General features: G+C 31.7%; 3 protein-coding genes across 3 annotated transcripts; all 3 read left to right on the forward strand.

Moving 5' to 3' along the window:
- Positions 1–1,007: 1,007 nt before the first annotated feature.
- LOC101208959 (F-box/kelch-repeat protein At5g43190) lies at positions 1,008–2,983 on the forward strand. Its single transcript, XM_004142844.3, has one exon. It carries the CDS (start codon positions 1,118–1,120, stop codon positions 2,291–2,293), a length of 1,176 nt encoding a protein of 391 aa, XP_004142892.2. The 5' UTR covers positions 1,008–1,117; the 3' UTR covers positions 2,294–2,983.
- A 1,449-nt stretch (positions 2,984–4,432) lies between these two features.
- LOC101222089 (subtilisin-like protease SBT3) lies at positions 4,433–7,212 on the forward strand. The gene is made up of 2 exons (XM_004142979.3): positions 4,433–5,133; positions 5,539–7,212. The coding sequence occupies exons 1-2, from the start codon at positions 4,467–4,469 to the stop codon at positions 7,143–7,145; spliced, it is 2,274 nt and encodes a 757-aa protein (XP_004143027.3). The 5' UTR covers positions 4,433–4,466; the 3' UTR covers positions 7,146–7,212.
- A 4,911-nt stretch (positions 7,213–12,123) lies between these two features.
- Positions 12,124–14,246, forward strand: LOC101208714 (U-box domain-containing protein 4). Its single transcript, XM_004142843.3, has 2 exons — positions 12,124–13,388; positions 13,873–14,246. The coding sequence occupies exons 1-2, from the start codon at positions 12,408–12,410 to the stop codon at positions 13,948–13,950; spliced, it is 1,059 nt and encodes a 352-aa protein (XP_004142891.1). The 5' UTR covers positions 12,124–12,407; the 3' UTR covers positions 13,951–14,246.
- Positions 14,247–20,732: the final 6,486 nt, after the last annotated feature.

Raw genomic sequence — 20,732 nt, forward strand, 5'->3', positions numbered from 1 at the left:
CGATCACGATGTACAAACAAATAGCTTCCAACTTCCAAACCCATTTAGTTTGCTGCATACTAACTCTAATCAACCCAATGATTTGACTTACACAACAAATCCCCACGTCCCTCACAACTCACAAACTTCTCAAAAATGGGGTAAATGGAAATACCAAAACCCGACTATTATACAAAATCAACTTTTCAATTACTAAATTTAGAAGTTCTAATCATATAAATGTAATTACCGTAGCTTTTTTAATGAACTCAATGGATTTTTGAAGAACTCAACCACAGTCTACCTATAATCGAGGCTAGAATCAAGGGAGACGTTTAATTTAAGATGAATGAAAGAGGTTGTTGTGTTGTTAGTTTTAGACCACTAACAAAAATCAATACATATTCTATAAATTGTTTATGCATAACTTTGACTTGGACTTCTTTTATTTTTAATTGGATTTGATAAAGGAAAAAAAAAAATCATGATACTATTTCCATAGAAGAACCTTTAAATTTGTTCAGGGTGAATGAAATGGAACGATCTAAGTTTTATGTTAGATCCACTATCACTATATCTAACCTAAATTTATTTTACTAAAATTTGTTCCTACATCTAAAACGCGTGTTTAGCACACTTTTGAAATTTTGTTATGAAAGGCTGAGAGTGCTATTTTAGTAAATAATGTCAAGTAAAAAAGTTTATAATTGGAATGAACAGTAATTCAAAATTAGTCTCTATATGTTTAATAAATATTAAAATTAAAATTAATTTTTTTTGTTATATAATAGTAAAATTGATAGACTTTCACAAATATTATTATATATATAAATATTTTAATTCAAAGGACAATATTTGTGGTTATTATTTAAAATATAACACAAAATTGTTAGAAAAATAAACCATAAACAAACAAAATGATCTTTTATTGAAAATACACAAAATAAAATTATAAATTATAAAAAAATGAAAACGGAAGAAACTACAAAATACCCTAAACCCAAAATGATATATTAATCTGAAAAAGTTCGACATTAACTTTTGTTGTGGTTATCTTTGCCGTCTTCCTCTTCCTCTTCCTCTTCCTCTTCCTCTATATATCTAATTTCCGTTACTCTGTTTTCTCAGAATTTCAGATATGAAACTGAGAGAAAAATCGAAGAGCTTCAAATGTCTTTCCAAGCTCAGCGGACTCACCGTCCCCACCGTGAAGCCCAAAGCCGTTCCTTCTTCTCCAGCTGCCTCTCCTCCGTCGCTGGAAATGGATCCCGGAATCTGGAGCAGACTGCCACCGGAACTTCTCGATCATGTACTCTCTTTTCTCTCTCTCAGAACTTATTTTAACCTAAGATCCACTTGCAAGCATTTCGATTCTCTCTTGTATTCTCCTTCATTCGTCTCCAAGCATTCTGATTCCTCTTTCTCTTCCTTCCTCTTGCTGGCGCATCCTCAATGTTTCAGTCAGTTCCCTCTCTACGACTCTGCTCGCGGCACTTGGCGGAGCTTTCCACTTTCTCTTTCCGTTTCGCTTCTTTCCTCTAGTCCTTCTACTTCTCTTCTTTCCACTGCCAATGGCCTCGTTTGCTTTTCTCTTCGCCATTCCGGTTCCTTCCTAGTCTGTAATTTCTTGACCAAATCTTCAAGGCTGATTGAATTTCCCTACCATCCATTCGCATTTGAGCTTCTCACGTTGGTTTCCGTACCCCTAGGGTACAAGATTTTCATGCTCTTCTTCGATTCCGCTTTGGTATTCGATTCACGAAATCATTCCTGGCGAAGATTCGACAATTTCGAGCCGATTATTGGAGATAATCATCGCCAAGAAGCTGCTTACTATAATGGCCGATTGTATTTTGTTACGCCAGAGCCATTTTCTATTGTTTCCTTCGATTTGGATAATGGCGAGTGGGAGCAAACCGATATTGTAATGCCCGAGGAACTCACCTTTGTTAGATTAGTGAGCGATGGAGATACGAAACTGTACATGATCGGTGGAACAGGAAGGAATGGGATCTCGAGGAGCTTGAGATTATGGGAATTCTCAGAACAGGGAAATTGGGTGGAAGTTGAAAGTGTACCACAAATGATTTGTAAGAAGTTCATGTCAATTTGCTACCACAATTACGAGCATGTTTATTGTTTTTGGCATCAGGGAACCATCTGCCTTTGTTGCTACACTTGGCCGGAGATTTTGTATTACAAAATCTGCAGGAGATCTTGGCATTGGCTTCCCAAATGCCCTTCTGTACCGGAAAGATGGAGCTGTGGTTTCAGATGGTTTTCTTTTGTCCCAGAACTGAACGCATCTGCCTAACCTGTTCCATTCTTTCATTTTGTTCTCACTTCTTCCTTAATTACTTTGGTCAGTTTATCTGTTCTATGTTTGTAGAAATCTTGATTGCCAGAGCTGAGCCTTGTTTTATTGACAATAGGAAGTTAACCCATCATCGCCTCAGATGAAATGCCCCTCCACAGCCTCGTTTTTACTTATTATTATTTTTTTGGAGTCGTTAAACATAAAACCAATAGAAATAGTGCTCTTTGACATAAATAGTGCCTGTGAAAAACTTCATCCATACAAAAATCTCTTCTTAGATTGTGGAATGGAATGCTTGTTTGGATTTTATGAGATGTGAAAAAGTGGTTAGATAAGAATCATCACCGGAGAGAGAATTAGCCCATCAAACATTAAGATGCCTTGATTTTTCCAAGAAGGGATCCTCATAAATTCGTTTAGCATTGGCATCATACTCTTTCCGTAGCTTTTCGGGGTTCCATCTGATGCAAACTGCCGCTCGACTTCCCAGAAAATAATTGAGGATTCAAGTTGTTGACTTGGGCGTTCACTTGTACATAAACTTATATTTGCACATGCTTTATTTTGTTCTTTTGTATATTATATATCAACTTTCATAAGCCATAAATTTACTTGTAAAAAAGATCCAGATCTTACTAATTTTAAAGTAATACAAATCCCGACGCATGAAACTCTTGGATAGAAGCAGAAACAGTAATTGAATAAGTACCCGTGTCCTTAAATTTATCAAAGAATTATTGTGGCTCAAATTTATACCATTAATGCAACAACATCCACAATGGGACAAATTTGTTTTTTATAACAAAGGCCTTTCCTTCATCTCTTTAATCTATTGCCTCCTCACCTCCACAAACTTCACGCCAAAAGATACCTTCAAAACCTTTTTCTCGAAAACAAATAAATAACACACTTTATAAGAAAAGGCAATGGCGGGTCCCTATTTCACGTACTCTTTTCTCTTATTAAATTTGACAAAACGTTACTTGTCAAATTAAATAATAATTGGTAAGACGTTTTCAATGTCAACCGTTCTGGATGAAAATGTTCGTATGGCCCAACTTGCTCCTAGAAGACAGAATTAGAGAAGTGAAGTGGCTGAAAATTTATTCTAGAGGAGTTCGTGAAATGTGCGACTAAAAGGGGTATGGAGTTTATAATATACTAATTGTATGGACTTCACAATTTTGGACTTCACAATTTTACTTACCGTTTAAAGATGAAAATCAACAATTTCCAATGAGAGCGTTGCTTACCAAGTTTGAATTCATTAAATTTTTTCTAATTATTTGTGGGTGAAATTTTCAAAATAATCATAAGGTGGCTACTGTTTAGTAGCTAAATGAGTAACGAAAAAACTTTGATTATTGGTGGTGTGGGGTCAAGGTTACAAAAAGGAAAAACTTCAAATCTAACATTTAAATATCTAACATTTGTACAGTGAAGAATCAATTTAAACCTAAGGTCTCAACAACTTGTAATGTTGCAATTAGTAATTTGATTCCGACAACGTTCATTATTATGTGCTAATAATGGACTATAGCGTGTGAGATGGGTTAATGATGCAAGCAAAGTTAAAACAAAAATAAAAATTTCATCTAAAAGATACAACGAAGTCATATACAACATTAATTATATTTTATAAAGAATAATTCAAATTGCTAATATTAACAATTGAGTCAAATCAAATTAATATTAAAAATCAAATCAATTATATTTGGGAAAATATTTTGTGTTGACATACACTTGAATAGAGTTGAACAAATTGGGAAGTACGGCCCATTTTCACTTCTGTCAGGGCCAACAGTTTCTGCCCAATGAAGAAATGAAACCCTCACTCCTTGAAAACAATTGGAAGAAGAAGACTCTATTTCCAAATCCGAGAAGTCCCCAAGAGTGTCTAAATGTTAAATTATGGACAACTTTATTCTACTCTCGAGAGATCTTTCAAAAATAAGAGACATTTACAACTTGGTTAAATATGGTAAGTTTAACTTGGTTGCATATGTTGAGTTTAACCATAGGAAACTAATTTGAACAATTCATTGGAGTTAAATATGGTGGGACCTACTCCATACTCCAAAGAAACAAAAACAAATATTATGTGTGTGTATGTGTGTGTGTATATATATACACACCTTATCTTGCAGAAGGGTTTCCATATTGATCATCAATGGCAGCTCGCCTATACTTTTGGTTTTCTTTGATACCTATTTTCTGGCTGTGCCCCATATTGACAGAAACTCGTAATTACATTGTCCACATGAACTCAGCTGCCATGCCAAAGCCTTTTGCTAGCCGCCATAGCTGGTACTCTGCCACCATTTCCTCTCTTCTACATTCTTCTTCTTCTTCTTCTTCCTCTTTCCCATCCAAATTGATCCATACTTACAACCATGCAATTAGTGGTTTCTGCGCAAGTCTCACACCATCCCAGCTTGAGGCTTTGAAAAATTCCCCTGGCTATCTCTCCTCTGTTCTTGATTCATCAGTTCATGTTGACACAACTCATTCCTCTCACTTCCTTGGTTTAAGCTCCAACCATGGTCTCTTGCCCATCTCTAAATATGGTAGTGATGTTATAATTGGGTTTGTGGATACTGGAATTTGGCCTGACAGTGAGAGCTTTATTGATGATGGGATGTCCGAGATTCCATCTAAATGGAAAGGAGAATGTGAGAGTAGTACTCATTTCAATGTCTCCTTCTGCAACAATAAGCTGATTGGAGCTAGGTTCTTTAACAAAGGACTAATTTCTGGGTTACCGAAGGCAACGATATCTATTAATTCTACACGTGACACCATCGGTCATGGAACTCATACGTCCACCACTGCAGCAGGTACGGTTAAATCACCAATCAACTTAGAAACTTAAATCGATGATATGCTTTACTATAAATTTAAGTGTATATATATTATGAAATCAATTTATTATTAGAATGATGTTATGGCTACTAGGAAGATATCAATTTATTATTAAAATGAGTATTAGATAGATTGTTTAGGCTTCTCTAGTTTCATATGGTTTAGATATAACACATCCCACTAAACTTATTGTCAAATTTGTAAATAACATCAATTCATATACAACTTAGTTATTCAACAAGATCAACACTAACACTCTTGAACGATGAAATAAATGCTAAATGTTACTTCAATAAAGCTGAACGAGAAACAAACTTTAAACGTTAGGCTACAATTTCATGTTTAAATCACCAAATTCAAAAACTTAAACTGATGATTAGGAAGCTACATCAAAGAGGCGTCGTTTTTCGGTTATGGTCGAGGAACTGCAAGAGGTGTGGCTCCAAGAGCACGAGTGGCAATATACAAGGCCATATGGGAAGAAGGTAATTCTGTATCAGATGTAGTTGCTGCCATCGATCAAGCAATTTCAGACGGCGTAGATGTCATATCCTTGTCGATCGGCATTGACGGTGTTCCATTGTACGATGATCCAGTTGCTATAGCCACATTCGCTGCTGTCGAGAGAGGTATTTTTGTGGCGACATCCGCCGGAAACAATGGACCTCAACTTGAAACAGTACACAATGGAGCACCTTGGCTTTTGAATGTTGCAGCAGGCACAATGGACCGTGACTTTGGAGGTACAATTACACTTAGCAATGGAGTTTCAGTTTTGGGTTCATCTTTATTTCCTTTAAACATAACCACGGGTTTGTCCCCACTCCCCATTGTGTTCATGGGTGGATGTCAAAACTTGAAGAAACTCAGAAGAACTGGATACAAGATTGTGGTATGTGAAGACAGCGATGGCTATTCCTTAACTTCGCAAGTTGATAATGTTCAAACTGCAAACGTTGCCTTGGGAATTTTCATTTCCAATATCTTTGATTGGGATAACTTAATCCAAACACCATTCCCCTCTATTTTTCTCAACCCATATCATGGAAACATCATAAAAGATTACATTCATAAAAGCTCTGACCCAAAAGCAGAGGTGACGTTCCACAAGACAATACTTAGGACAAAGCCAGCGCCAATGGTGGCTCGTTACAGTTCAAGAGGACCATCACAAAGCTGCCCATTTGTGTTAAAGCCTGATATTATGGCGCCCGGTGATACCATTTTAGCTTCATGGCCTCAAAATGTACCAGCCATGGATGTGAACTCAACCCCAATTTACTCTAAGTTTAATGTAATTTCAGGAACCTCCATGTCTTGCCCACATGCCGCTGGGGTTGCGGCCCTTCTCAAGGGCGCACACCCTCAGTGGAGCCCCGCCGCGATTCGGTCGGCGATGATGACAACGGCCGACATATTAGACAACACCCAAACTTATATCAAAGATTTTGGCAACAACAACAAATTTGCCACTCCTTTAGCCATGGGGTCTGGCCATGTTAATCCCAACAAAGCCATTGATCCGGATTTGATTTACGACGTGGGAATCCAAGACTATGTAAATGTTTTATGTGCATTAAACTACACGGAAAATCAAATCCGAATAATCACTCGATCGGACTCAAACAATTGTGAAAACCCGTCGTTGGATTTGAACTACCCTTCTTTTATCATGATTGTCAATTCTAGTGATTCGAAGACAAGAAAAAGAAAAATCTCGGGAGAATTCAAGAGGACATTGACCAAGATTGGAGAACATAGAGCAACATATGAAGCAAAGTTGACAGGAATGAAGGGGTTTAAAGTGAGAGTGAAGCCAAACAAACTGAATTTCAAAAGAAAGAATCAAAAGTTGAGTTTTGAGCTGAAAATTGCAGGCAGTGCAAGAGAAAGCAATATCGTTTTTGGTTATCTGAGTTGGGCGGAGGTCGGAGGTGGGCATATCATTCAAAGTCCAATAGTTGTCTCCGGAATGAGACTGCAGTGAAACTAACATATATCTGCATGACATGTGATTATTTTCATATAATTCATATTGTGAAGACATTGAATTATGGAGTTACTTGTGGAATTAAAAAAAATTAAAACAGAGGGTAAGACAAAGATAAGATGAGTGGGGTTTGTTCAGTTTAACACACTTGTGTTTTCTTTTTGCATAAATCAAACGAAACTTTCAAGCATTAACATAGTGGTTATGTAGTAGTTAACGAATGAAATTTTAATAAAGCAATTTGAAGACGAAGAACAACATCTTTAGATGAGTCTTAATATCATAAGTTTTTAGATAATCACCTGCTCTAAAGAAAATAGTAGTATAATTATATCAAAAAAGAAGCAAAGAAGGGATTAGAGAGTGAGACGTTAGAAAGCATTAAACAACGTTTCCAATTCACTAAAATTTTTAATTACACTACAAAAATTTAATCCATATTATTTAGACGTAAACTTTGATTTGTGTCATGCTAATAATTAACGTGATGAATCAACAACAAGAAATTGAAAAAAATAGTACACCAAAAAAATAAAATACATTTTGAACTTTTTTTTCATCCACTAGTCCTCAGTTTTCTTCCAAAATAAAAAATGAAAAAGAAAAACGAAAAATTTTAAAACATAAATTAGTTTACAAGATTGAGGCCTATAGTTTCAGCCCCATAAAGCTTAGCTCGTTTGCTAGTCTAACGAGGCCCAATCATTTCAGCCCATTGGTTGACCCATTTTCTCCGGACAAAAGCCCAACATTTCGGCCCACAAAGATTCGTCTATTTTCACATAAACTAAATCCGAACAATTTCTGGCTGCTCATTAACTTTTTTTTTTCTTTCTTTTTTAATTGGATTGTCAAAAACTGATTTTAATTAATTTGAGATATTGGTTGGTGTTTAAGTATAAAGAAGATAAGAGATGAAATTTTGTCGTATATAAATCACTAATGGGGCTTTATAAGCAATGTAAATATTAAGTATATCAATAGCTAATTAAATAAATAAAAAAGAAGATTAATATGTTACTTGGTAATGATTAAAATTTGGAATTAGTGAGGAGAAAAATGAAAAATAAGAGAAATTTAGAAGTTGGTTCAGAGATAGGATAAATAGAAATAATAATGAAGGGTTGTAGAAGGGAACACGTGGAGAGGGACGTGGCAATTGCAACTTTTTTCTAGTAATTAACACATTGACTAAAACTATACTCCATTTAACTCACCATATTAATCTCTCTTTTTCGAAATTAAAGCCTCAAACTTCTATCTCAATTTTTGTTGTATTAAAACTTTATATTGACTTGTTTGTGTTATGAATATTTGAACTATGTTTTATGTGTTCCATACCTACTTAACTCAAATATATTTAATTAATAACTTTGTAGTGGATTTATTTTATTTTTGAAAATGTGTTTATGGATTATTATGTGATATTGGACTCTTGGAGATAACATTTTTTCTCTAATATATATTATTTTGGAGTTATCTATATGGATTTTAGCATTTGATTTGTAACATAAAATAAATACGACGTTTTGCTTTCATTTTAATTGATAATAATTGAAATATAATTATAATGTTTACTTAGTAACCACGACTTGTAAATATATTATTAAATACCTTTCCATTAACTAAATTTAAATGTCTAAAAGAACTAAATATATATTTAAAAGCATTAAAGCACTAAAAAACTAAATTTATTTTTCTAAACTCATGTTTCCATAAATATTAAAGCACTCTTCAAACAAATCTTAAAATTTTAATCGAAAGTTTCAATCACTTAAGTAAAAAAAGAGTTGCAAATGGATGGATAGATTGAGATAAAAATTAATTTTTAGAATATCGTATGAGAATAATTAATGAAAAATATATACATGTATAAATAACCATAAACTTCTTTTAAAAGGAAATATCACCATCAAACTTACATAAACATAAAGTTCAACAATTAAAAAATTGTTTTTAAAATCTTTTTAATTTTGACATTAATTTTTTAACATAAAATATGCAACCCAACTAAAAAAAGAAAAGAATTAATTCAAATTTTATATTGAAAGTTAGTGGATCTTTAGTTCTTCATCTAATATATATTACACCCTTTCTTCCATATTATTTTCAAAAACAACAAACGAGAGATTAAAATATTTTGATGGTGCATGGCCGAGTGGTAAGTGCTACAAATTTTAGTTTTAATCAAAATTCTTCAAATTAAAAATTTAACAACAGTTTTACTTCAAATATCGGTTATTATATGTCATAAGCATAACACAAATAAATCACACCAACAACAAATAATAATAAACGATAAAATATAAAGTCAATAATAATTGGCTTTGGATAAAAATATCTTTATAAAAAAAAAGGCACATTTCATTGTCATAGTGAGAATAGTTTTTAATCCCAATTGTATATCTCAACAACTATTTTTTTATAATCTTCAAACTTTTCCCATCTTAAGATGGTTTAAAGTTGTTTTCAAGGAAGAATAATACCCAACAATAATAGACTAATAAGAGTTTCAAAATTACAAATTTTGGATATATATATGTGTGTGTGTGTTTTCAAAACTACTTTTTAGAGAAAAAGGGAAGTGATTGAAGGGTTGATTCTTTTATTGGATCACAAGCAATCCCATGCATCATGTCATGCTCTGTACATCCCATTTATAATTTTAAAGATAAAACCACTTTTTCTCTTATATAAATATTGTTAATTAGGTTGAATTGTCAAAATAATGCAAATTCTTAATCTCTTTTAATTAATTTGGCTAAGTGCTTGAATTATTCTACCCATCATGTATTCATCTATTAAAAAAATGGAAAAAGATATCGTAAAATTAACCCAATTAGAAAATAAATTAAATAAAGCATAACAAAAAAATATATATTTAATTTAATTGTCATATAAAATGAAAAATTCACTTGGTGAAAGAATATTGGAACAGATAATTAAAAAATAGTTAAAGGGAAACGAAGAGTGATTAGGTGAGAAAAGAAAATTATTTATGAAATCTCAAAAATGATTTGATTTTAATGATTAAATATCGTTTTCAATAGTTTTGACATTATAAGCAAAACATTATTGGTGTAAGTAATTTGTGATTGTGTTAAGGGGGAAAAGAAGAAGTCTTGAGTTTGGGTTTTGTCCAAGTGTCCCACCATTAATTCTCTATGACCCAACTTCTCTTCTCCACAATAATTTAATACTCAAACACTCTTTGTACCTTCCAAATGTACCATTTAAACCACTTCCAAAACAAAACAAAAAACACCATTTATTTTATTCCCTTTTCATTTCTAGAGCTTACATTATATGAAGTCTTCACTTCTATAAAAAAACTTAATATAATCCATTTTCAGTTTGATGATTCATATTTAGTTTTTAGGAGGGATTTTAGAAATGTATTCACTTTCACAAAACAACCAAATAAATGAAAATAACTTGAAAGAAATTTAGGTTAAATGTGAATTTTGTATATGGCGAAACTATACTGAATTCGATACCTATTTTATTTTGAATATGATTCAAGGGATAAAGTCGTCTATTATTATCTAAAGTTTGATTCTATCTCTTACCTTCGGGAAATATAGTTGAACGTTTTTAACCAAAGCATGGCAATACATATGTATACACTTTCAACTAAAATTAATTAATTAAGGTTTCGTTTGGTAGCAATTTCGATTTTTTTTGTTTTGTTTGTTCTATTTTTTAAATCATGGTTTTTTATTTTTGTTTATTAATAACAAAAAAATCATATATATTTGATAACTATTTTTGTTTTCTACTAATGAAAAATAAAATTTATTTTGGAAGCTTCGGATTTTTCTTTGTAATTTTAGAAACAATAGTAAATAATATGTTGTTTTTCTTATATTAAATGTACCAATAAAAGATCTAAAAATTTACTACATTTTGTAAATATTTTTGTTCATTATGATACATTTGAAAATGCATATCCCTTTATTTTTATTATATCGAATATCTAGGTACCATTAAATTGGATAGAGTATATTTTTATCTTACTATAAAATGCAAATTTTTATTCAACAAGTACGTAGGAAAAATTTGAACAAATGTTCTTTCAAAATTTTAGAGTGTAAATTTCAATTAATCACGTTAACTCTTCCGTTTTTATTTTATCATTTTGATAGATTCTTTCATTCAAATGAAAATAGAGTGACATAATGGGACAATAAATTATAAATTAAAATACTGATGTACATAATACATGAATAGCTAGTTTATGATTATACCCTTAAATTTTTTACGGGGTCGTTATCTTGTTTTTTTCAAATAAGAATTTACACACTTATACTATTAAAATCAATTTGAAACATTACCTTTTGACTTATTATAAGTATCTAAATTGTTGAAAGGCTTTTTCATCCCTTTTGTTCTCTTATTCTCCCACACTAAAACTTTAGGCTAAACCTTGAATATATGCAATTTGCTATTTGCAAGTGAATTCGAAAACACATATGATTGTATAGAAATTGATGGAATTTCAGATTTTTTTAAAAAAACGACATTCAAAATTGATTTAATTAGTATTGCTATTAGTATTATTATTTGAATTTCGATCAAAAAGTGAGTGGCATGGAGGATTTGTTGAATGTTCAATGTTGGTCCAAGTTGATTTGGATTTTTCATTGGAATAAGAGAGTTTTGAAAGATTCTAACTCCATTATTATTATAATAATTAGTTAAACCATTAGTGATAATTAGTAATTAATATTTGTTGTACCTTAACTAAGTAAACTGTTAAGAAGAAGAAGAGAGAATAAAATTGGGTCCTTTTCCATAAACCAAAAATAAAAACTTATTTTTCATCGAATACCCAACCCTTGAATGCACGCGTTTAAAGACACTATCCTCCCTCGCACGTGCTTCCTTGTGCACGTGTCAGCCCGCTGCCCGAGACTTAGTCCAGGTGTTCCCTCTCTCTTCTTCCTTTATAACCTTCCCCTTCCCCTTCCCCTTTTTTTTCCTTTCTCAAACAAACCCCTCCGAGTTCATTCCTTACTGACTCGGTCTCCTCTTTTTCTTCACTCCAACAACTCAAACCGCCAACTCTATTCAGTATTTATCATTCATTTCTATCCCTTATTGGATAACTGGATTTCCATACTTTCCAATTTTGATCTCTTCCCCTTTCTTCTGTTTTCATTTCTTCTTCTTCTTATCTGTCTCCGTTTTTTTTCTTTTCCCTTTTATGTGTTATAGAATTCAGAGACCTAAGGTGGGGATTTTGTTCTAATTTCGGTGATGGGGACGGAGAATCCCATGAATTTTACTTACATGGGGAGAACCTTTGATGATCTGAGCAACGGGGATAGTTCTGGGGCTTTTAGTGACTGTAATAGCGATAGATCCGGGGAGTTTCCGACGGCTTCATCGCAGAGTCGGCGGCTTTTGATTGCCTGTGCTTCTGATAACTCCGACGAGTTAATTCGGCATCTGGTTTTGGACCTTGAGTCCTGTTCGATTGAGGAGCAGAAACAGGCGGCTATGGAGATCAGACTTCTAGCCAAGAACAAACCGGAGAATCGATTGAAGATCGCAAAAGCTGGTGCCGTTAGACCGTTGATTTCGCTGATATCATGTACGGATCCTCAGCTTCAAGAGTACGGCGTGACGGCGATTTTGAATCTATCGCTTTGCGACGAGAATAAGGAGTTGATAGCGGCGTCTGGTGCGATTAAGCCACTTGTGAGGGCTCTCATGTCCGGAACTCCAACGGCGAAGGAGAACGCGGCTTGTGCTTTACTGAGGCTTTCGCAAATGGAAGAGAACAAGATAGCAATCGGACGGTCAGGAGCGATTCCACTTCTGGTGAATCTGTTGGAGAACGGCGGGTTTCGGGGAAAGAAGGACGCGTCGACGGCGCTGTATTCGTTGTGTTCGGTTAAAGAGAACAAAATCAGAGCGGTGAAAGCGGGAATCATGAGGCCGCTAGTGGAATTAATGGCGGATTTTGGGTCAAACATGGTGGACAAGTCAGCGTTCGTGCTAAGCGTGTTGGTATCGATGTCGGAAGCCAGGTCGGCTCTGGTGGAAGAAGGCGGAATTCCGGTACTGGTGGAATTAGTGGAGGACGGAACACAGCGGCAAAAGGAAATCGCGGCGGTGATTTTGCTGCAGATTTGCGAGGATAGTGTCCTTTACCGTACAATGGTGGCTCGTGAAGGAGCAATTCCGCCGCTAGTCGCTTTGTCACAATCCGGCACTAATCGCGCCAAACAAAAGGTACGGATTCCCATCTCAAACCTCCGTCTGTTATTCTCAGGCCGACCAATCGGCACAACTGACGTGGCATTTCATTTTCTTTTCCTTATTTAATAAATGAAACGATGGCTTCTTTCTTTATAATTAAAAAATGTGGGATTTGGTTTTTGAGGTGGAAGAGAAGGCTGTTCGGCCACGTCACTCTTTTTCTTGGCTCTATCTTTTATTTAATTTCATTTCCTTTTCTCTAAAGTAAATAAATAAAGACTTTAAAAAAATCTGAGTAATAATTAATACGAGCGCCTCCCTCTTAACCTTATATTTCATTGCCTAAACTTTAGGTTTAAATTATAATTTAATCCCATCACCAAGAGTTAATGCTTAAAATGTTGGTATTTAAATTTGATTTTGCGTTTTATATACTTATAATTACATGAAATGGAATTGAAATTATTAGAGTACTGATTTTAGAATTGGTTTATTTTGTGGGTGAAAATGAGAACAGGCGGAGAAATTGATAGAGCTTCTACGGCAACCAAGATCCGGCAACTACGCTGCCACCACCTCAGATGTGTCAGTCTAATTTTTGTTCCGGCCACGTGGACGATCCAACCCCCCCACACAACAAGACATCTCAATTACATTACACCCCAAAAAGAGAGAGAGAGATAAGTGGGGAGAGGTTTTCTTTGTTTTGTAAATATATTTGCGAACTTTTTCTACTTTTCTTTAATGTTTGTTGTGATAAATTGATCCTTTTTTTTTCTTTTGTTGAGAAAATTGGAAGGCATATTTATACTAATGTGTAAATGGAGAAAAAAAAAAAAAGAGGTGGTCGACCCATTAATGGATTATTCGATCTCTTTTTTTCCTTTGAAATCAGGATAAAGAAATGAGAAAAGAGGCAAAGAGGAAAAGAGAAGTTTTGATATATAATATGATTAAAGAGAAAAGAAAAAAAGATTGCTGTATTGGTGGTGGGGTATTCTAATTCTATTCCATGAGCCTTTTTATAAAATAATAAAAATTTAAAAAGATGGATAAAGAAATGAATAAAAAAGAATAGAGTCCACGGAGTTAGCACCTTAGCGTGCATCCGGTTCGATTATATGGGTTTTTTTAGTGAAATTATTTGGGGGAAACAAATAATTGAAGAAAGAAAGATATCCCAATCGGATTTATTTTTAACTACCGACATTTTAATTATAATAATAATAACAATAATGGCGTAATATATATATATATTTATAAAGAAAATGTGTTTAAGGTTTTAATTAGTATAAGAGATAAATAGAGAAAGAAGAAGAAAAAAGTAAAGGAGAGGTAGCCGACAAGTAGCTATAGCATGGGAAGGGTATTGTATTGATGAGTGATGATTGAATGAATCGAGGGGGTTAAAGAGAGAATGGTAATGGCGACGTGTCGTATAAAGAGTAAGTGAGTGGAGGTCGTTGAGTCAATAGAGAGGCCGACATGTCGCCATCGAGGACCCCAACCTTGACGGCTGATGTGTAACTTTTACCTTACCGTTTCTAAATCATTTCAGTTTATTTAACGTCCAAACTCCTCTCTTCTCTTTTTTTCCTCCTATTTTTCTTCTAAAAAGCATTAAATATGTACGAGATTTTATTTGGGCATTTCGAGAATTAAATGCTGTGGATTTGAGGATCCTCTTTTTAAAAAGTTTAAATTGATTCTTTATAATTTTTGTTTGACAATAATGAAGTTGGGTCATCAATGTAGGATTTAGATTCATGTCCACATGTCGAACATTTGATGCTCCCATTAATAATATGCCATAAAAGAGAGAAAAAATGAATCTATATAAAAATTGTGAACATTTATTTTGTCTATAAAAAAGTTCAGCTTTATTTCTTAACTTATATTCAATTTATTAAGAAACATCTATCTAAATAAATAAATGAGTAAATAGACACTCTCGTTTATACTTTTTTAGTAAAAAAATATTATTATATAGTTAGTATGTGGCTTATTTTACAAAAGGGAGATTTCATCTCTAAACTAAACCATTTGTATATGACAATGTGGTGCTTTCCGTATTTTAACAAATTCAATATTTTATCTTATTAGGTAAAGTTGTATTTTTTTTCTTTCTTTAAAAAACCCGAATATTTATTATACTTGAAATGAAAATCAATTGGTACCCTTGTCTATTAGGACTACGACCTATATAACATGTGTGTACAATAATTGATGTATGGAATATGTTTCTTGAAATTGAAGTTCAAATTAACCTCATTTATCTTACTGTCTTTGCCTCCATCCTTATTTTCTCAAATATAACACAAATTAAACAATTTCTTATTAAATTTTTCATTCAAAGTCATCCTAACCTTTTGTTTTTTTTTTCTTTTGTAAAAGTGAGCTCAAATCAACCATCGTAATTAACACATATTTTTTCTTTAGATTAACTTGATAAGAATTGTCGTTTCATGTAGTAGTCCAAATTCTCATACTTTGACTCCTTGAACTAAAAAAAATCAATTGTTTTCTCGAAACAATACAAGAGTGCAACTTTTTCTTAATATTGTATTTTTATTTTTATATAGTAATTATACATATAATAGAAAATTGTTGTCATATAATTTGAATTTGTGTATTATCTTGGGAATTTGTTCGACACAAACATACTTATATTAAACATTAACGAAATTTGTCACATGATAACATAATTTGTACAAATAATAATACAAACAAGAGGTTTGAATAATTAAAAGTCGAATACATCACAACAAGTCTAGCAATGATATATTATATTTTTAATTTAGTATTCCATAACTGGATTAAAGTTAACCATTTATTCAATACCAGTTATGTGTTATTATATATATATATATAAAGAAAATTATTGAACACAAAAACTTAAGAAGGAATGTTAATTGTTAGCTACATTCTCCACATGGGGCACATGTGTAGTGTGCCTTGTAAACCAAACAAGAGAAGGTTCCTCCATCATAATGCCCTTTTACTTTATTTATTTTATTTCCCCTCTCTCTCTCTCTCTCTCTCTCCTTTTAATTATTATTATTTTCAAAATTCTTACATGCTTTATATAAATTTCTTAGAACAAAAATGTGCGTCCAAACTCTTGTCCACCATTATGATTCGTTTAGAAAACCGAGTCGGACCGGTACCACGTGTGAACCTTTGGTAATAGGCCCAAAATATTAAATCGTGTGGTCTTGGTTTTGAGAATGCCGTGGAGGTGGAACGAACCAAACCAAGTTTCTATATTTGGTAACTAAGAAATGGATCCACTCTCTTGAAATGAAAGCTTTTTGAATGCTTTGGTAGAGTAATTCAATTATTATGTAATAATTATAATGGTACCCCGAATTAAATTTTCATATCATTATTTTCTTGTCTACATCTCCATTTCACACATCCAACATATTCCTTCCAAAAATGTGATTGAACCGACCAAATTCAATTAATGGTATAAGGGAAGGAGTCAGTCCTTCATCATGTTAGGGGTGCTAGATTATTATTGGTTAGCATGTTGAGTTGAATCACAATTAATTATTGAAATTGGACATGTTTAGTTTGTTTTAATTGAAATTAATTTTTCCTCATAATTGTTAAGGTTATTGTACCTATTTTTGTGTCAGTAAGCTTTAAAGATATCTTGTATGCTAGTAGACTTTTAAAATTGATTTTTAAATTACTTTTAATGTGATGTAAATTATGTTTAAAAACTAAATATATTAGAATATTTTCAATATAACTAAATATAGAATTGAGAAATAAAATTACGGGAGAAAGAGAAAAGCCACTTGATGGCACAAAAATTTATAAGATAAATGTTTATATTATCAAATAATTATTTAATACTAAATGATATAATTAATCCTTTTCATGGCTACTGACTCTCTCGCAAATTAACCAAAATACTCAATAATTCGAAACAAATAAAAAATTTCAAGGAAGAGAAATAGAGTCAAGTCCAAAACCTCCAAAAACTACCCTAATTTGATACCGTCGAAAAGTTTATAAATAGTGTTATTCTATCACTCCAAACTATAGTCAAATTCAAAAACAAAACGAAGAGGTCGGGTTAATTTGTCCCCAAAGCACTTTTTTTGTTTTCTTAAGAACTCAAGTAAATAAAGTATTAACCCACTTGATCTGAAGCACATTGGTATAGGCTCCACACACGCTTTGGAAAGTTAATTAATCTATGATTAAAATATGACGACTTTGAATTCTACCATTTTTCTCAGGGTCTTTTCAAGGCTGTTGGACAATTCAAATTCAAACCCTACATATATTTTAACCTTAATTACATTCTTTTTGAAAAGTACTTAAAATATATGTGCCAATATATCTACCTGGAGATTTGGATTTTCTAATTTTTTTTTACCCAATAAATAATATATGATTTATGCATATCCAACCTAATTCTAACCACATTCATATTACAGCTATCAAATAATACTTTTGTTTCAATACCTAATTTTTTCATTTACAAAAGAAGAAGAAGAAACCCATTACAGGCTTGTCATAGCTGATCTTGCCATTGATTTTTTGCTTTTCTTTAACTAATAATTCAATCAGAATTAGAATATATCCCTTAAGAAACCGAACTTTTAGTTCCAAAAAATAGATCAATCATAAACGTTACAATTGAAGACGTGTATATGGTAACAATTTTGTGATTAGATTAATTTTTTATGAAAAGAAACTGGCAACAAGGACTAAGATGGTGTGTTTTGGTCATTGTAATTAGTTGGTCAACCATCTATTCAATATATGAACTTTTTTTTTTTTTTTGTACTCTAAACTCTAAACTATTATTGTTATATATTGTCATATTTGAAAGTACAATTTTCCATCGTTTATTAATTAGGGATAAAACAAGGATAAGAATGTAAGGACTATGAAAGGAGAATGAGATATTTAATAATGGTGAGTCTAGAAAGAAAAGGAAGAAGAAAGGTGTAAGGAGTTGGGAAGCTAGAAATTGAAACCCAACTGCCAATTAATCGACGTTAGTAATGATCAGGAAACAGTGGAATATATATTATTGATTGAGTCAAAATTGAGTCGACTCACTTTTCCTTATTCATAATTAGCATTTGCTTTGCTTTGTTTTTCTTTTTGGGGAGTGAAGTTTGATTCAAAGATGGACAAAAATCACTTTATTGGAAATTAAAATAGAATAAAATAAAGTGGAGTAGTAGTATTAGAAGAAAGACCCCCCCAAGGCCAATGGAAGTCTGGGAGAAGAAGTCAAATGTAAATAGAGCCATCGCAATTGACCCCTTCTCACATTTTCCCCTTCCAAACTCTCTCTACAGTACACTAATTATGGAATCACCCTAATTAGTTCCAACTCTTTTTCAACCCTAATTCAATTTTTATAGCTTATTTGGAGAATTAATTAAGTCTATTTTATCTATAAACTTTCAAATGATTTGTTAAAAATAAATCTAAATTTTATGTATCATAAAACTGTAGGCATACAGATTTATGTGTGGTAGAGAGTAAATGTATAGTTTTAGAAATTTAGAATCAAATATGGACAAACATCCAAATTAACCATGAAAATTCACATTCCTTCATCCAACAATTACGCAATGAAATTGGATTTCATTTCAATCAAATGAATACTTATAAAGGAAATTGGATTATTAGGTTAATCTTGATGTCTCTGTAAATAGATAATTAAATTGTCAAATTTGAAAGATTTTTAAGATCATATCTTTAACATCTCATTTCAATTCAATCCGACAAGAGTCAACAAAAAATTATGAAAAGATAGAACCAAAAAATGTCTCATCAAATCAATTTGACATTTTCTTTTATTTCAAAAATAAAATAAAATAAAATTCTTATCAAACTACTATCGCTACTTACAAATCGTCGTAAAGATAAGAGAAAAATCCACGACCATGAAAAAAAAAATCAAAACCTCGAGTTGAATGTTCACAAATCATTATATACACACAATATTATCTAAATGAATGTAATTCAATTGGTTAGTGTTGGATTATCAAAATTAGAGATTCATTTCGTGAAGCTTTATGTAATTTTTTTTCTAAAGATTTGTGCATATATTTCAATGCTTCTAACTTATTTATCTTTCCTCCTATTTCTTGTTACCCTTAGATTAAATAATAATTTTTAATAAATATGATATACTAATATTAAATTAAAGATTGATCCAAAAATTTAAAATTGGGTACAATAAATTTAATCTCCTCTACTCCATAATCATTGAATTAAAAGAAATAATTTCATTTGATCTCAAAATAATTAAATATAAGATTATAGGTAGTGTTAGTTAGACGCCATATATTCTATGATTATACTTATCAATTTAGTGATTCTTTCTATTTTATATTAATTATAGTCTATCATGTCTTCAACTAGTTTATGCCCAATAAGTGAACAAAATTGTATGCTTTTGTACATAATACAAACACATGATCTATGATTTTAAAATATTTGTGTGTGTATATATATATATTTGTGTGTGTATATATATATATTTGTGTATATAATCTGATCCTCAAAATAATTAAAAAAATATGGTAGTTAGTGTAGATCAAAACATTACACATAAAATTGTTCATAAAAAAACTTATCAAAATGATTTGCTTAATATTGTTTTAGAATATTGGTTTTGGAATTTAATTCTAAATAGGCATTGGCATTTTATAAACAACTCAAAAGAGAGAGAGAGAGAGAGAGAAAAAAAAGGATTAATTTCCGGATATATCAAAATATGTTAAAATAAAATTTGTTATTTTTTTTACAAATATTTTCAGATCTTTTTCTAATTATAATAATTTTTTAAAAAATCATCATAGAAGGAAAAACCACGTGATTATTGGTTTCATATTAAATAATACAAAGAGATAATATATATATATATATATATATATATATATGTTATTCTCAAATAAGTATTATTATAATTTATGAAATTATTATTGATACTTATCAGCCATTCAAAATATCAAATAAAATTAAATGGTTTACTTTGATTCATGTAAATATTCTTGTATCTTTTTTTTAATAACTTTTGTATTCTTCTAGTATTTAACAAGTTATTTGACTTCATATTTAATTAAGTTGTGCAAAATAGTCAACATGATGATTTTAGGAGCAAAAATAACTCTTCCCAAAAAGAAAGCTGTTCGAGATGAGGTTTGTTTACTGTTTTAAAAGAAAAAAGTAATTATAATGTATAACAATTTTGAGAATAATAATTAAGTGTATAATAACATTTTATTTTAAAAATTATAAATACATAATGAAAAAAAAGAAGTTTTGAGAAAATATGGGCTGGACTTAGATTGGCTCAGCAACTATATGATGGGCCTGAAACCCAACTAAAGG

The sequence above is a fragment of the Cucumis sativus genome, chromosome 2, assembly GCF_000004075.3.
Source record: "Cucumis sativus cultivar 9930 chromosome 2, Cucumber_9930_V3, whole genome shotgun sequence".
Lineage (NCBI taxonomy): Eukaryota > Viridiplantae > Streptophyta > Magnoliopsida > Cucurbitales > Cucurbitaceae > Cucumis > Cucumis sativus.

Excerpts from the sequence above, each read along its gene's own strand:
- LOC101222089 (XM_004142979.3), top strand. The coding sequence starts at position 4,467 with ATGGCAGCTCGCCTATACTTTTGGTTTTCTTTGATACCTATTTTCTGG. Across the intron at positions 5,134-5,538 it reads TACGTCCACCACTGCAGCAG|GAAGCTACATCAAAGAGGCG; the intron begins GTACGGTTAAAT and ends ACTGATGATTAG.
- LOC101208959 (XM_004142844.3), top strand. The coding sequence starts at position 1,118 with ATGAAACTGAGAGAAAAATCGAAGAGCTTCAAATGTCTTTCCAAGCTC.
- LOC101208714 (XM_004142843.3), top strand. The coding sequence starts at position 12,408 with ATGGGGACGGAGAATCCCATGAATTTTACTTACATGGGGAGAACCTTT. Across the intron at positions 13,389-13,872 it reads CTAATCGCGCCAAACAAAAG|GCGGAGAAATTGATAGAGCT; the intron begins GTACGGATTCCC and ends AAATGAGAACAG.